Below are 16,549 nucleotides of genomic sequence, written 5' to 3' on the forward strand. Positions count from 1 at the left end.
AAATAGAGGGTATTATATAAGTATTATTGAAAATAGAGAGTATCAAAATAATACTTTGTAAAAAGATAAGGTAACAAATGGGTAAATTCTCTTTAAAAAAAAAAAATTAAATTTATAACTTACACCTACCAAACCCAACTTTTATCATTGTCATTCTTACTTTCTATATATATTATTTTTCCCGCATTAAAACCAACCCATACCAACCCAATTATTATTAATTATTTGGTTTATTTACCGAATACAAAATCATATCATACTTACCAATATCAGACAGACACAATGATGATGAAACAAACCTTCTTCATCTCCCACGGATCACCGACTCTCTCCATCGACGACTCCCTTCCGGCCAGGCACTTTCTCCAGTCATGGAAGGAGAAGGTGCTCCCCACCACACCCACCTCCATTCTCGTCATTTCTGCCCACTGGGAAACCTCTGTTCCCACCCTCAACCTCCTCCACCACCGTCCCAACGACACCATCTATGACTTTTATGGCTTTCCTCAACCCATGTACCAGGTTAGCAAAGCTCTTGTTTTTATAGTTTATTGGGGAGAGAACCAACCTGGGTTGACTCCAATTTTTGAATCTATGATCTGATTTCTGTTCTCATCTCATCACCAGCTCAAGTATATATCAAGTTCCCTAGTGTATGTCTCTCTATTTGTTTTAGTAAATTCATGTACCAGAACTGAATAAGTTGGAACTTTTTTTTAGAAGAAAGTGATTGATAGAGAAAGAGGGTTATGTAGTGGTCTCAATCTCATATATGTATATGCAATCTCTCATTCTCATTGTTAAACGAAGGTTCGGTATGTGAGCAATTGGTTGATTCATTCTTCTTCTTCTTAAGAAGGAAAGATGTGGTTTTTATGGTTTATTGGGGAGAGAAACTACTTGGGTTTTCTCTATTTTCAATTTCTGTATCTGATTTTGTTGACTTTTTATTATTATTATTATTATTATTATTATTATGTGGTCATCTCATCACCGACTCAAGTATCCAACTCCCTAGTATGCAGTCACCTTAACACGTCTCTCTCTGGTGCAAAGGGTCCTCTAATGTAACAGAAGACAAAGTAGTCAATTTTATGGTTTATTAGGGAGAGAACCAACCTGGGTTGACTCTATTTCCCAATCCCACCTCTGATTTTGTTGACTTTTCTCAGCTCAAATATCCAGCTCCCTAGAATGCAGTCACCTTAACATGTCAATCTCTGGTGCAAAGGGTCCTCTAATGTAACAAAACACAAAGTAGTCAATTTTATGGTTTATTAGGGAGAGAACCAACCTGGGTTGACTCTATTTCCCAATCCCACCTCTGATTTTGTTGACTTTTCTCAGCTCAAATATCCAGCTCCCTAGAATGCAGTCACCTTAACATGTCAATCTCTGGTGCAAAGGGTCCTCTAATGTAACAAAACACAAAGTAGTCAATTTTATGGTTTATTAGGGAGAGAACCAACCTGGGTTGACTCTATTTCCCAATCCCACCTCTGATTTTGTTGACTTTTCTCAGCTCAAGTATCCAGCTCCAGGAGCACCAAAACTGGCCAAGAGAGTAAAAGAGCTTCTTTTGGCATCTGGGTCAACAAACCAAGTCGAAGAAGACACCAAACGAGGACTGGACCACGGTGCATGGATTCCCCTCATGCTGATGTATCCAGACGCCCAAATCCCAGTGTGTCAGCTCTCAGTCCAAACCCACAAGGACGCTGCTTATCACTACAACATGGGCAAGGCTCTGGCGCCTCTCAAGGACGAGGGTGTGCTCATCGTTGGCTCCGGAAGCGCCACTCACAACTTGAGAGCCCTCAGGCCTCAGCAGCAGAAGAATGAGTCTGTGGCTCCTTGGGCGTTGGAGTTCGATACATGGCTCAAAGAAGCCTTGCTCGAAGGAAGGTATGAGAATGTGATCAACTACGAGGAGAAGGCTCCTCGTGCCAAGATGGCTCACCCTAGCCCTGAACATTTCTATCCTTTGCATGTGGCCATGGGCGCTGCTGGTGACCATGACCGAGCTAAGCTCATTCACCATAGCTGGAGTGAGTATGCCCTTTCTTACGCCTCGTACCAGTTCGGAGAGGAGAGGAGAGGAGAGGTGCATCTCTCTCCCTCTCTCTTGGAAAAAAAATAAACTATGTCGTTTTGTGTACTGTTGTGCTGAACAATGTCGTTTTGTATAACACTGTTACGACATGTCGTTTGGAGTTGTTAAAGACAGTTACAGGCCATTTGTTAGTATTAGAAATGTAATAGTTCAAGGTGAAAGCTTTGCAATTTGTATGAAGGTGTAATTTTTCTCAATTTTAAATATGGAAAAAATAGATGTTTCTCATAATTTCATCTATTAGCATCTGAATGAAGAAAGAAAAAAAAATGCATAATTTTGTTTTTAGTTTATTGTATAAAAAGAATCAACTTTATTTTTAGGGTAGTTAAACATTTGAGACGTATTTTGTAAAGTATCATTTTGATACCATGTATTTATAATAATGCTTATTTAATATTTTATATTTTGAAATTGTACATATTTGGTATCTTATATTTTAAATTTGTACATATCTGGAATCTTAAATTCAAATTTAATTAATAAAAAATTACAAATTTAATTACTTAATTACATATATCTGATGACAGTTTAGTCTTATGGATAAATTTTATTTATCATAGAATCTGAGATTTCAAATATGTATGATTTTAAAATTTAAATTAAATTAAGGTGAAAAAATTAATAGTTTAATTTTATATTGGAACGATTTTTCCTTTCATTTTTAAATGGAATAGTTATTATGTCAAAATAGTGAAAAAACCATTAAATTTGAATGATGTTCCAATATTTTAAAATGTACACAAACAAAATAATGAAATGAAAATTGATTTCATTCTATTAAAAGAAATAGAAATAACCCAGACAACAAGATCATATTTATAAAAAATTATATTTTTTTTCTTCAAGTTTGTGTGCCATTCTAAGAGCACTTACATTGGATGAGCTAAAATGTGTTATTCTTTATAATATAGAGAAAAAATAGTTAAGTAGCCTTCCATTGGATGATGTAAAGTTATATTTTTTACCTAAATGAATAGTATTTCTTTAGATGTAGTGAAATACTATTCATCAAGCTATAAATATTTTATTATTTTTTTATAAAATTTTGTATATATATACGAGTGTGATACTATTATGTTTAATTATTTTATTTCTTAAAATGAATAAAATATTTTTTAAAATATAATATATAAATAATGTAAAGAAGCAGATGTATGGTATAATGTAAAAGTTTTGAGGTAAATTATAAAAATGTATATTTTTGTGATATATTTTATAATGCACTTTCTTTATAATATTTAGCTAAAACTCATAAAAACATCTTCTATCAGCTCCTTTATACATATATTTATAATAGCTATGCACAAACTCCAATTAATCCATCTCTACATTTACATAACATTTACATATCCTTTATATAATATTTTAATATTATTATTTTTCTTTATAAGCTTTCTCTCTCTATTTAGTATATATTTATTATTTCTTTTTTATTTTTCAATTATTTTATTTTACTTTAAGTAATAAAATATGTTTAAAGATATAATATTTAAATGATGTAGATAAATATATAGAGAAGCTGATGTATTGTATAATGTAAAATTTAGAGGTAAAATAGAAAAGTGTGTGTTTTGATGAGGTATTTTAAAGGATAGAGTAGAGCACCCAATGAGAGTGCTCAAGACATATTTATGAATGATTGAGAGATAGATATGCAGGGTCGGCCCGTGAGTATTGAGAGCCAAGAAAATTTTTAGTATCTTTACAATATTTATATATAAAATTATATTTTTGCAAAATTGTGAAGGCTTTTTATATAAAAAACATATATTTTTAAAAAAAGGAGCATTTTTATTTGGTGACCCTATGCATAGACCTGACTCGCCTATGCCTAGGGCTGGTCCTATATGGAAGGAGATGACAAACAAACCATCCTTTAAAACAATGTAAAATGCCTTTTCCTTTCTTAGTTTCTTCCCATTACATTTGCCATTTGTGTGTGTGTTTTTTTTAAGATCAATGGAGTTCCTCAATCAGAATGGAAGTCTATGAAGAACAGAAGGCTATAAAGTTGGGGTTTGTTGACATTAAATCCTTACTTTCATTTGAATTCTTTGTTTTTTGTTATTCATGGATGGTTCTTCCTAGCAGGTGATATTGTGCATGAAAAAAGTTTCTATCACAACAACATAAGATGGATTTATCAAAATCTTTACACATCACATTATGATACGAGTCTCTTAGCCAGGGTCGGGCCTGAGCTGTATGGGGTTCTATACAAAATTTGTTATTTTAAAAAAATTTATATATAAAATGATATTTTAAAATTTTTTGAAGGCATTTATACATGTAAAAAAAATGATATTTTTTCAAAAAAATTGGGTCTCATTATGTGGGGGCCCTAGGCAGAGGCCTGGATAGCCTGTGCCCAGGGTAGACCTGCTCTTAGCAAAGTAGCTTATTTTTTATAAGTCATTCACTTTAGTCTAATTTTGACAATTTTTTGTAAAATAATCTCCGACAATTTAAACAATTAATTGAAAATTTTAAACAGTCAATTAAATTTTTAAACAGATGTCATTTTACAAAAAAAATCATCAAAACTAAATCAGAATGCAATATCTCTTCAAAAATAAAAAGTCATTCTCAATAATTTCTCAAATTTATTTTCTTGTTCAATTCTCCATGGCAAAATTTATTTTTAGGGAAGGTATAAGAATGTGATCAACTACGAGGAGAAGGCTCCTCGTGCCAAGATGGCTCACCCTAGCCCTGAACATTTCTATCCTTTGCATGTGGCCATGGGCGTTGCTGGTGACCATGACCGAGCTAAGCTTATTCACCATAGCTAGAGTGAGTATGCCCTTTCTTACGCCTCATACCAGTTCGGAGAGGAGAGGAGAGGAGAGGTGCATCTCTCTCCCTCTCTCTTGGAAAAAAATAAACTATGTCGTTTTGTGTACTGTTGTGTTGAACAATGTCGTTTTGTATAACACTGTTACGACATGTCGTTTGGAGTTGTTAAAGACAGTTACAGATACAGTCCATGTTATGTTATCTTCTGGTCCTGTCAATATTTGAAGAGAAGGCCATTTGTTAGTGTTAGAAATGTAATAGTTCAAGGTGAAAGCTTTGCAATTTGTATGAAGGTGTAATTTTTCTCAATTTTAAATATGGAACAAATAGATGTTTCTCATAATTTCATCTATTAGCATCTGAATGAAGAAAGAAAAAAAAATGCATAATTTTGTTTTGAATTTATTGTATAAAAAGAATCTGACTTTATTTTTAGGGTAGGTAAACATTTGAGCCGTATTTTGTAAAGTGTCATTTTGATACTTTGTGTTTACAATAATGCTTATTTGATATTCTGTATTTTCAAAATTTTACATATTTAGTACTTTATATTAAAAAAAAAAAAGATATTTTTCAAAAAAATTGGGTCTCATTATGTGGAGGCCCACAGGCATGCCTGTGCCTAGGGCCGGACCTGCTCTTAACAAAATAGTTTATTTTTTATAAGTTATTTTGCACTTTAGTCTAATTTTGACAATTCTTTGTAAAATAATATCTAACAATTTAAACAAGCTAATCAAATTTTTAGACTGATATTATTTTACAAAAAAAAATAATAATAATCAAAACTAAATCAGTATACAACATCTCTTAAAAAATAAAAAGTCATTCTCCATAATTTTTGAAATTTATTTTCTGGTTCAATTCTCCATGGCAAAATTAAAGCAATGCACTCGCATTTAAGTTTTTTTTTTTTCTAAGTCAAAATAAAGAAAACAAAAAATGGATTCCATAGATTTAATGTGTATTAAATACAATCCAAGAAATTTGGCTCTATGTCGAGGTATTATTGGTGATTTAATTTGTTTTTTTTTTCCTATTTTATTTTTCTTTTCAAATCATTTATTTATTCTGATTTGTTATTATTATTTCATATATGCTTCATCCATCTTTGATTAATTGGATTTGTTTTGGATTATAATTGACTAAATATTTGATGCGCATTCCATGACCACTAACTATTATGATTTTTTTATATATATATATATATATATATAATAATTTACACAAAGAATGTGGAGAGAAAGTGATCTATTTTTTAATTTATCTAAAAAAAATTATTTTAAGATCATGAATGATGAAGGCCTCATGTTTATATATTTTATGTTATTATTAGTCATATATGTATATTCCACTTTTGAGTTTTTCATCATAGAATTAATCCCAAGTAATAATGAGACCGGGATACTTACATTATTGATGGATATTGGATTAATGGCAAGAAATCTTTTGGATTTAGTTATATGTGCTAGTATGTATTTTTATTTTTATTTTTATTTTTAATTGTTATTTTTATTATGTTTTATCAATAATTGACTGATCATAAGAGCAACTCCAACTATGAATACTAAAATGGTGTTGAACCAACTTCAAAATGAGATAATTTTAACACTATATTTTTTTTTCTAATCCAACCATAACACTAAAAATTACACCAAAAAATATATTCAATGTTATTATATCATTCACAAAGTACACATTATATTATTATATTATTTTATCTTATAAATTAAATAATATACATATATTTATATATATAAAATATTAATATAAAACACAAAAACCAAAACAAAAAATTTGCCGTGGTGAACAGTGCCACATCAATAATGTCGTGACACTGTTCATCTCCACCATTTTACAGTACCATTTAGAGTCCTTAGAGTGATATATGGTGTATGATCAATACCAAATTAGTATTTTGCAGTCCCATTGGAGTTGGTCTAAGAAGAGGCTCTAAAAGATGGAAGTTTTGATCTCGCTCGAATTTTGATTGGGCTAATCTTTCCAAACCCACAAGAGTTGGGAGGGTCGAATCTCACCATATCTTACTTATTTGAAACGGTTAGTTGTCATTTTTGGGCTGTTAACGTCGATCAATTAGGATAAGTCTTCCTAACATCTGCGGCCTCATAAAAATCTATAAATAGCACTTCGTGTGACAAAAAAATGAGACTTTGGATTGTCTACACACACACTTGTACCTTTTATTACTGACTTGAGCATCAGAGTGCCTTCTTGCAATGCCCCTATAAGGTTTCTTTCAGCATCATAAGACAGACTTTGTGATTCAATATTTGTAGTTATTTCATCGATTCGATCCAAGCAGTTTCATTCCATATGTAACTCATAACCTAGATGTGAAATAAGTTACTCAACAACTTTTTGAATCATAGATTTAGCGTCGTTTGTGGGAAAATAAGTTATATTTCTTGTTGTTTTTCTCTTCGTGCAAGAATTCATTTAAGAGAAACAAGAACAAAAACCTATAACCCCAATGACCGCATCACATAGGTACCGACGACCGCACTATTTTGGTGACCAAATGTATTATTGCCATTAACAAAAGAGTATTAAAGTATTGCATTTTAAAAGATCTATGTATTATTACCGTCAATATTCCATATAAATAACTTTAAAAATAGAGTAGATACACATTCGATACCTTGTGTTTTAAGAGAGTATAGTTTTGGTACTCTATATTTTTTATAATGGTTATCAAATACCTTGTAATTTGAAAATCGGTATAAAATGATACCCTATGTTCTCGATAATAGTAATTGGCTACCCTATAATTTGAAAATTGGTATAAAATGTTACCTTGTTATTCTTGAAAATATATCTATTCAGTAAGTTCTTTGTCATTTGAGACTAAATTTGAGCTCATAGTGTCATTTTATTCTTGTTACACAGGCCCAAGTCACAAGCCCAATAGAGCTGGATACTGGCTTGGCCCATGAAGGTGTGAGAGGATGGTTAGACCTTGCAACCCAAGAAGCCCAGGAAGCAGAAGATCATATCACGCGTGAAGACATTCAACCAGAACAAGAGAAAGAAGAGATAATCGGCAATGCAGAAGAGAAGGGTGAAGCGCGTAAGCCACGTAAGCGCGTGAGACCTCGATGGCTGGAGGATTTTGTTGGACACTTCGGACGTTGAGCTGAGAGAAGTTTTGCAACCATATTCGGTTATGCTTCCAATTTGTAATTTCTGACTTTTGGTTGTAAGTATATATTTGGAACAATGTATTTTTCTGGGTTTCCTTATCTTGAATGAAATACTGAGTATTGTGGGAGTTTGGCACTGACTCAAAGAGTGCAGAATTGCTATTATTTGGTGCTTTCATTGTTTTTTTTTTTTTCACCATGAAAAATGAAGATATTGCTGCCATGTTACAGGCCCTGGAAGCTACTTTCAAACAGCATTCGGAGTCACAATTGGAGAAGTTTACCACCTTGTTGGACCAACATATGGCGAAGACTGAGGAACGACTTTCCCAAGGACCACCACCACCGTCGCCAGGCTTGACGGGCGAAACCAGTGCGATAAGGGAATCGGGTCGCACCCCAAGTCGACGTTCACACTCTGAACCAGAAGCTTCTGACGTCAATTCCATTTTGAAAACACTGAGGGTCAAGGTACCCAAGTTCGATGGGACTAATGTGGAGGATTGGGTATATAAGATCAATAAGTTCTTTGATCTGCATCGAGTGGAAAATCACATTCGTCTGACCATTGTGCCGTTCCATCTGGAAGGAGTCTCTTGCACCTGGTTCCAATGGATGGAGAAGAGTGGGTCGTTCACTGACTGGGAATCGTTTTTGCGTGCTCTGCAGCAACGTTTTGGGACGTCCATATACGATGACCCCTTAGGCCGCATCTCCAAACTCACGCAGAAAGGAAGAGTGTCCGATTACAGAGCTGAATTTGAGGCTCTCATGCCTCGTATCACTGGAGTTCCGGAATCGATGTTCCTGAATTTCTTCATTTGGGGTCTGAAGGTGGAGATTCGCCGTGAGCTTCTCATGCTTCCCCCTAAGGATTTGGCTGATGCAATGGCGAAGGCGCAGTTATTTGAAGATCGTCATGATGATTGGGTTTCTCGACCTCGAGGGGAGGTTACTAAAGCTCCGTGGTCCAACCGTACAACTACCCTGCACCAGGGAATGAACTCCTCGGTACAGTTGCTCAAACCGGGACCGTTCGCTTCAGGTACTTCTATATCGGCCCCCACAGGTTCTCCCTTGCCGATTAAAAAGCTATCACCAACTGAGTTGAAGGAGAGACGTGATAAGGGTCTCTGTTTTACTTGCGATGAGAAATTTCATTTTGGTCATAAGTGCAAAAATCGAATGCTTATTCTGTGTGGTTATGATGATGAGGAGATGGGTACCATGGTGGACAGTGAGTCGCATTGTAACGCCCTGGCTACCCCAGAACAATTACGGAGAACGGTGAACCGGAAATTTGACCCGCTACCCGAGTCCTTTGGTTAAAAACGTGATCTAAGTGTTATTATCAGGTTAAGGTGGAAAACCAGTAAAAAGGAAAGGATACATTTCATTAAGTAAACAAACTGCTCATGAGCCTTTTAAAATGTTTACAAGTAGTTCGTAATACAAAAGAGTTGCTACAGTTCCAAATATACAAACTCCGCCGGCCTAAGCGGCAAAAATAGGGTAAACCCTTAGTCCCTCTGAGAACTTCTTGACCGTGGCGGTCAAGCGGCCCTGTATGTACATCACATCGCCCAAGCTCTCCACTCAAGGCTAGCCAAGCTTTTCCTTTCCTTTACCTGCACCACGTAGCACCCATGAGCCAAGGCCCAGCAAGAAAACACAATAAGATACGGTATAATATCAACAACGATCATAATAATCATCCAGGACTATCAGTCCAACAAATAGGTGACAACAGTCAAAAGTCACAGTAATGAGCATCGCTCCCTCTAGCCATGTGACGATAGGGTCACCAGGGCTTAATCGATAAGTGTTTCATTCATAAGTTTGTTCGGGACAGGTGCATGGTGATTGGTCACCAACATAACCTTCCTCACGACTCTAGAGTCGAAACTATGGACAACGTCCCTTAGCCACGTGACAAACGGTCACCGGGGTCATATACCTTGGCTATAGTCATCTGGTCGTAGACCAGGCAAGCGCTTGTAAGTTTCTTCGACCTTAGGTCGGTCCCGCATTAATGCCATAGAGCCACTCAATGCGTGATCATCGACTTTAGAGTCGGTCCCTGACTAGTCAGTGTCTTAAACATGTGATTAGCAATCATTAGCATTTGATATGCAATCCACGTTCACATATAACAAACAACATGCCTCAATATCAAACCATGCATGTCATATACCTGTACAGGGTGCAACTGTGTCCATACACTGTTTTCTTACCTCAAGTTCGAGCGAGAAGTATGATAAAGACGACCCCTGAGAACGATCGGTCTTTTAGTTCCTTAGCGGTTACCTAATCACAACCAATTATAACCTCCATTAATGAGAATCCACAATAATAGGGTCTTAACCTAAGCACCATCCTCGGGACCTCGAAACATGCCCACACGGTGAGTAGAATCGATCCCGGGCCTTAAGGATTGAAACCCCAAGTCAAAAACTCTTAAAAACACTCAAAACGGGGTTTGGAAGGAACAGGGTAGCGCTACAGCGCTCAACCCCTAGCGCTACAGCGCTATACTCAGAACCGCCCAAGTGCCAGAAACCCTCCTGAGGAGCGCTATAGCGCCCTAGGGTGGGCGCTGTAGCGCTACCTCCAGCCCAGAACACCCCTGAACCGACCTTCTTCATCTCCTTCGATTCTAACTCGATTCCCAAGCTTCCAAAGCCTATTCTTGATGCCAAGTAAACCCAAAAACCATCCCAACACATCCCAAACATTACAAGCATGGGAACCCTAGCCAAAAATCCCAACAAAACCCATGAATTCACCCTAGAAAACTCAGCTGCAAAACAAAACTAAAACAGAGCAAACTAGAGAAACTATGGTTAGAAACTTACCCAAAGCTTGGCTTATGAAGCTCTTCAATGATGGAACACACTCCCAAACTCCCCAAGGCTTGCTTCCTAAGCTTGAATCCTCAAAATTGGTTCAGAAACCACAAAGAACAGAGAGAAAAAGAAGGTACGGGAGAACTCTCAAAGATACTCTGTTTTTCCATCACCTTTTTCAGCTAAATAAGGTTATATCTATCCTAGGGGTGAAATGACCATTTTACCCCTAGGTCAATTAATGGTTTCTAAAGACTCCCAAGGGCATTTTTGGTACTTTCCTCCTAACTCGTTAATCATAATTAACGCTCTCCAATTCCCGTTATTCTCAAAAATCATAAACACCAATAATTCACATCCCGTTACCCTTTATTTCCCGGTAACGCTCTAATCATCAAAATCACCCCGAGACTCAACCCAAGTCCCGACACTTAATCCCGTTGTGACTAAACCGCTAATCAATAATCTACGATCGTCTCATGTCGAACAGCTCGAACAAACCCACATCATAATGTGGTCTCAACATATATCACCGACATGCATACAATTAACATTATATTATAATATAATTCTCATAAACGTACATAAACACGTTTAACAGCATAATTAAGCAATTATGGCCCTCCCGGCCTACTAATCCAGCCGTTAAACCACATTAGGGAATCCGGGGCATTACAACTATCCCCTCCTTACAGAAATTTCGTCCTCGAAATTTACCTGAACAGCTCGGGATACTGACTCCGCATATCAGACTCCAGCTCCCAGGTCGCCTCCTCGACCCTGCTGTTCCTCCACAATACCTTAACCAAAGGTATTGTCTTGTTCCTGAGGACTTTATCTTTCTGATCAAGTATCTGAACAGGCTGCTCCTCAAAGGAGAGATCTGGCTCAAGCTCCAGATCCTCATAACTCAAAACATGTCTCTCATCAGATACATACCTCCGAAGAGCGGATACATGAAACACATTATGCACGGCCGACAACGCCGGAGGCAAAGCTAGCCTGTAAGCCACTTGACCAATCCTCTCCAAGATCTCAAATGGACCTACAAACCTGGGACTCAGCTTGCCTTTCTTCCCAAACCTTCTCACCCCTTTCCATGGCGAGACTCTAAGGAAGACATAGTCTCCTACCTGGAACTCCACGTTCCTGCGTTTGGGATCTGCATAGCTCTTCTGTCTACTCTGAGAAGTAAGCATCCGAGCTCTAATCTTATCAATAGCTTCACTGGTCCTCTGAACTGCCTCAGGACCTAAGTATCTCCTTTCACCTGTCTCATCCCAATGAATGGGAGATCTACACTTCCTACCATACATCATCTCATAAGGTGCAACACCAATGGTAGACTGATAACTGTTATTATAGGAGAACTCTATCAAAGGCAGATACTTACTCCATGATCCACCAAAGTCCAGCACACATGCCCGTAGCATGTCCTCCAATATCTGGATCGTCCTCTCAGATTGCCCATCTGTCTGAGGATGATAAGCTGTACTGAACTTCAGTTGTGTACCCATGGCCGTCTGTAAACTCTTCCAGAACTTGGAAGTGAATGTAGGGTCCCGATCAGACACGATCGACCTAGGAGCTCCATGGAGGCGCACGATCTCTCTCACATAGAGATCTGCATACTGGTCAACAGTATAAGTAGTCTTCACTGGTAGAAAGTGAGCTGACTTGGTATAGCGATCCACTATCACCCAAATGGAATCATGCTAACCAACAGTCCTGGGCAAGCCCACCACAAAGTCCATTGTGATGTCTTCCCACTTCCACTCTGGGATATCCAGAGGCTGCAATAACCCTGCCGGCCTCTGATGCTCAGCCTTGACCAGTTGACAAGTCAAGCACTTAGCCACGTACTCTACTACATCTCTCTTCATCCCTGGCCACCAATACAACGATCTCACATCCTGATACATCTTCGTGGTGCCTGGATGCAAAGAGTAAGGTGCAGTATGAGATTCATCCAGAATCTCCCGCCTCAATGCAGTGTCTAATGGAACACATATCCGTCCCTTGTATCTCAACAACCCCAAATCAGACACTGTATAGTCCCTGGATACTCCAGCCAAGACATCCTCTCTAATCCTGATCAGCTGTGGATCACTCAACTGACCCTCTTTAATCCTCTCTAGCAGCGTAGACTGTAGCGTAACATTGGCCAACTGGCCCACTAGCAACTCTATACCAGCTCTGGTCATATCGTCAGCTAACTCTCTGGCTATCAGCCTGATACCATGAATCTGTCCCGGACCCTTCCGGCTTAAAGCATCTGCTACCACGTTGGCTTTCCCTGGGTGATACAAAATCTCACAATCGTAATCTTTCACTAACTCTAGCCAACGCCTCTGCCTCATGTTCAAGTCTTTCTGAGTAAAGAAATACTTTAGGCTCTTGTGGTCTGTATAAATCTCACACTTCTCTCCATAGAGATAGTGCCTCCATATCTTTAAAGCGAAAACCACCGCCGCCAACTCTAAATCATGGGTAGGATACCTCCTCTCATACTCCTTCAGCTGACGAGAAGCATAAGCTATAACTCTCTCTGATTGCATCAAAACACAACCCAAACCCTGATGAGAAGCATCGCAGTATATCACAAACTTCTCTTGGTCTGTAGGAAGACTCAGAACTGGAGCTGTAATCAACCTCTGTTTCAACTCCTGGAAGCTGTTCTCACATTTGTCTGACCACACAAACTTCTGAACTTTGCGTGTCAACTCAGTCAACGAAGTAGTAATCTTTGAGAACCCTTTTACAAAACGTCTGTAATACCCTGCCAATCCAAGGAAACTCCTAACCTCAGAAGCATTCTTTGGCCTTGGCCAATCTCTGACCGCTTCAATCTTTGCTGGATCTACTGTAATCCCCTCCTTACTAACAATGTGCCCAAGAAAGGACACCTGAGACAACCAGAATTCACACTTCTTGAACTTCGCAAACAATCTGTGCTCCCTCAACCTCTGCAGAACCAACCTCAGATGCTGCTCATGCTCTAACTCAGTCTGAGAATACACCAGAATATCATCGATAAAGACGATCACAAACTGGTCTAAATAATCCTTGAACACTCTGTTCATCATATCCATGAAAGCAGCAGGGGCGTTAGTCAATCCAAATGACATAACTAAAAACTCATAATGCCCATACCTAGTACGAAAAGCGGTCTTCGGTATGTCTACCAGATTTTTCTAAGGATTTTATAGTAGAGACAGATGCATCCAACGTGGGTATTGGTGGGGTCTTGATGCAAGATGGGCACCCATTAGCTTTCTTCAGTAAGAAATTGGGACCAAAATTTCTGGGCACTTTGGCATATACAAGGGAAATGAGGGCGATTGTGGAGGCAGTCCATAAATGGCGTCAATACTTGTTGGGTCGCCATTTTATTATTCGAACGGATCACAAGAGCCTAAGGGAGTTACTGACACAAGTGATCCAAACACCCGAGCAACAACAATTTCTTCGGAAACTTTTGGGGTTCCAATTCTCTATTGAGTACAAAGCAGGCTGTCAAAATTCTGCAGCAGATGCCTTATCCAGAAGGGATGAAATACCGGCCTCAACACTTCAGTTAGCTTTGAGTCGCGGTTGTTTTGATTTTCTGGATGAATTACGCCAGGAAAATACCACTTGCCCCGATTTGAGAGCCCTCCATACGGCCTGGTAGCAAGGTAATCTCGACAGTACTTTGTACTCTATCAAGGATGGCCTGCTCTTGTTCAAACAGCGGCTTCTTATCAGCAAACATTCTAGTTTGAAAAAACAGTTGCTCAAGGAATTTCATGAATCTCTAGTGGGCGGTCACGCAGGAGTAGAACGGACTTTCCTTCGTCTTAGTGCAAATTTTTTCTGGCAAGGGATGCGCAAGGACGTTAAGGCTTATGTTCAGGGCTGTCTCACATGCCAAACGGTCAAATACTCACCCACTTCACCTTATGGGCTGCTACAACCTCTTGAAATGCCGGAACGGGTTTGGGAAGATTTGGAAATGGACTTCATTGTGGGTTTACCTAAGTCCAATGGGGCAACAAATATCTTGGTGGTGATTGACAGATTTACCAAATACGCACACTTTGGTGCACTTCCAAACCCTTATACAGCGAGCAAAGTGGCTGAATTGTTCTCTAATATGGTCATTCGTCTTCATGGCGTTCCACGAACAATTGTTTCAGACAGGGACCCTCTCTTTACTAGTGCATTTTGGAAGAAGTTATTTGAGCTTATGGGTACCACATTGAAAATGAGCTCCGCCTATCATCCCCAAACCGACGGTCAAACCGAAGTGACCAATAGGTACCTTGAGCAGTACCTTCGAGCTTTCACCGCTGAGAACCCGAAGCAATGGAGTAAATTTTTGCAGTGGGCAGAGTACCATTACAACACCAATGTTCATTCAGCCATTCAGATGACTCCGTTCCAAGCCGTGTATGGTCGACCACCGCCCACGATACCAGCTTATACGCGAGGAGCCACATCGATTCAAGCTGTTGAGGCTGATTTACTTTCGAGAGATGCCATTCTCCTCCGCCTCAAGGAAAACTTGACTCATGCTCGACACAGGATGTTACAGCAAGCGAATAAACATCGCAGGGACCGTCACTTCAAGGTGGGGGACTGGGTATTGGTCAAGCTTCAACCATTCCGTCAGACCACTGTTGCTCACCGTTTGAATTCGAAGCTATCTCGCCGCTATTTCGGCCCATTTGAAATTATTGGTCACGCCGGACCCGTCGCGTATACACTCCAACTTCCACAAGGCAACCGCATTCACCCCACTTTCCATGTATCTCTGCTGAAGCCTTATTATGGACCCTCTCCGATCAAGAGTTTTCCTCTGCCTGAACTGAGTATCGATAATAAACCAGTGATGCTTCCTTTGGCAATTCTAGCAACGCGTGTTCAGCAACTCCACAACAAAAGCCAGCGACAGGTTTTAGTTCAATGGTCTTTGAGTTCTCTCGAGGATGCTACGTGGGAAGACTTCGATTTGTTCATGGAGGTGTACAAATTACACAACCTTGCGGACAAGGTTCGTTTTGACGGGGGGAGTAGTGTTACACAGGCCCAAGTCACCAGCCCAATAGAGCTGGATACTGGCTTGGCCCACGAAGGTGTGAGAGGATGGTTAGACCTTGCAACCCAAGAAGCCCAGGAAGCAGAAGATCATATCACGCGTGAAGACATTCAACCAGAACAAGAGAAAGAAGAGATAATCGGCAATGCAGAAGAGAAGGGTGAAGCGCGTAAGCCACGTAAGCGCGTGAGACCTCGATGGCTGGAGGATTTCGTTGGACACTTCGGACGTTGAGCTGAGAGAAGTTTTGCAACCATATTCGGTTATGCTTCCAATTTGTAATTTCTGACTTTTGGTTGTAAGTATATATTTGGAACAATGTATTTTTCTGGGTTTCCTTATCTTGAATGAAATACTGAGTATTGTGGGAGTTTGGCACTGACTCAAAGAGTGCAGAATTGCTATTAATTCTCATTTTGCAAATTGAGGTACTTAATTAGTATTATTTATAATAAATAATATCAAAATTGTACTTTCATAAAACACAAAGTCTAAAATAAATAAATTTCTTAAAAAATAATTAATTTTTTTTAGAAAACTATGGTAT

The 16,549-nt window shown here is 38.6% G+C and overlaps 1 protein-coding gene across 1 annotated transcript; it reads left to right on the plus strand.

Annotated features, from left to right (window-relative positions):
* The first annotated feature begins 212 nt into the window (after positions 1-212).
* On the plus strand, positions 213-2,459 carry LOC133801617 (extradiol ring-cleavage dioxygenase-like). Its single transcript, XM_062239864.1, has 2 exons — positions 213-522; positions 1,523-2,459. Exons 1-2 carry the CDS (start codon positions 283-285, stop codon positions 2,138-2,140), a joined length of 858 nt encoding a protein of 285 aa, XP_062095848.1. The 5' UTR covers positions 213-282; the 3' UTR covers positions 2,141-2,459.
* The last annotated feature ends 14,090 nt before the right edge of the window (positions 2,460-16,549 follow it).

The sequence above is a fragment of the Humulus lupulus genome, chromosome 9 (assembly GCF_963169125.1).
Source record: "Humulus lupulus chromosome 9, drHumLupu1.1, whole genome shotgun sequence".
NCBI lineage: Eukaryota > Viridiplantae > Streptophyta > Magnoliopsida > Rosales > Cannabaceae > Humulus > Humulus lupulus.

What these genes read in the sequence shown, in the direction of transcription:
- LOC133801617 (XM_062239864.1), top strand. Translation starts at nt 283, where the DNA reads ATGATGATGAAACAAACCTTCTTCATCTCCCACGGATCACCGACTCTC. An exon ending in TTCCTCAACCCATGTACCAG is followed by an intron (nt 523 to 1,522) that starts GTTAGCAAAGCT and finishes GACTTTTCTCAG; the next exon opens with CTCAAGTATCCAGCTCCAGG.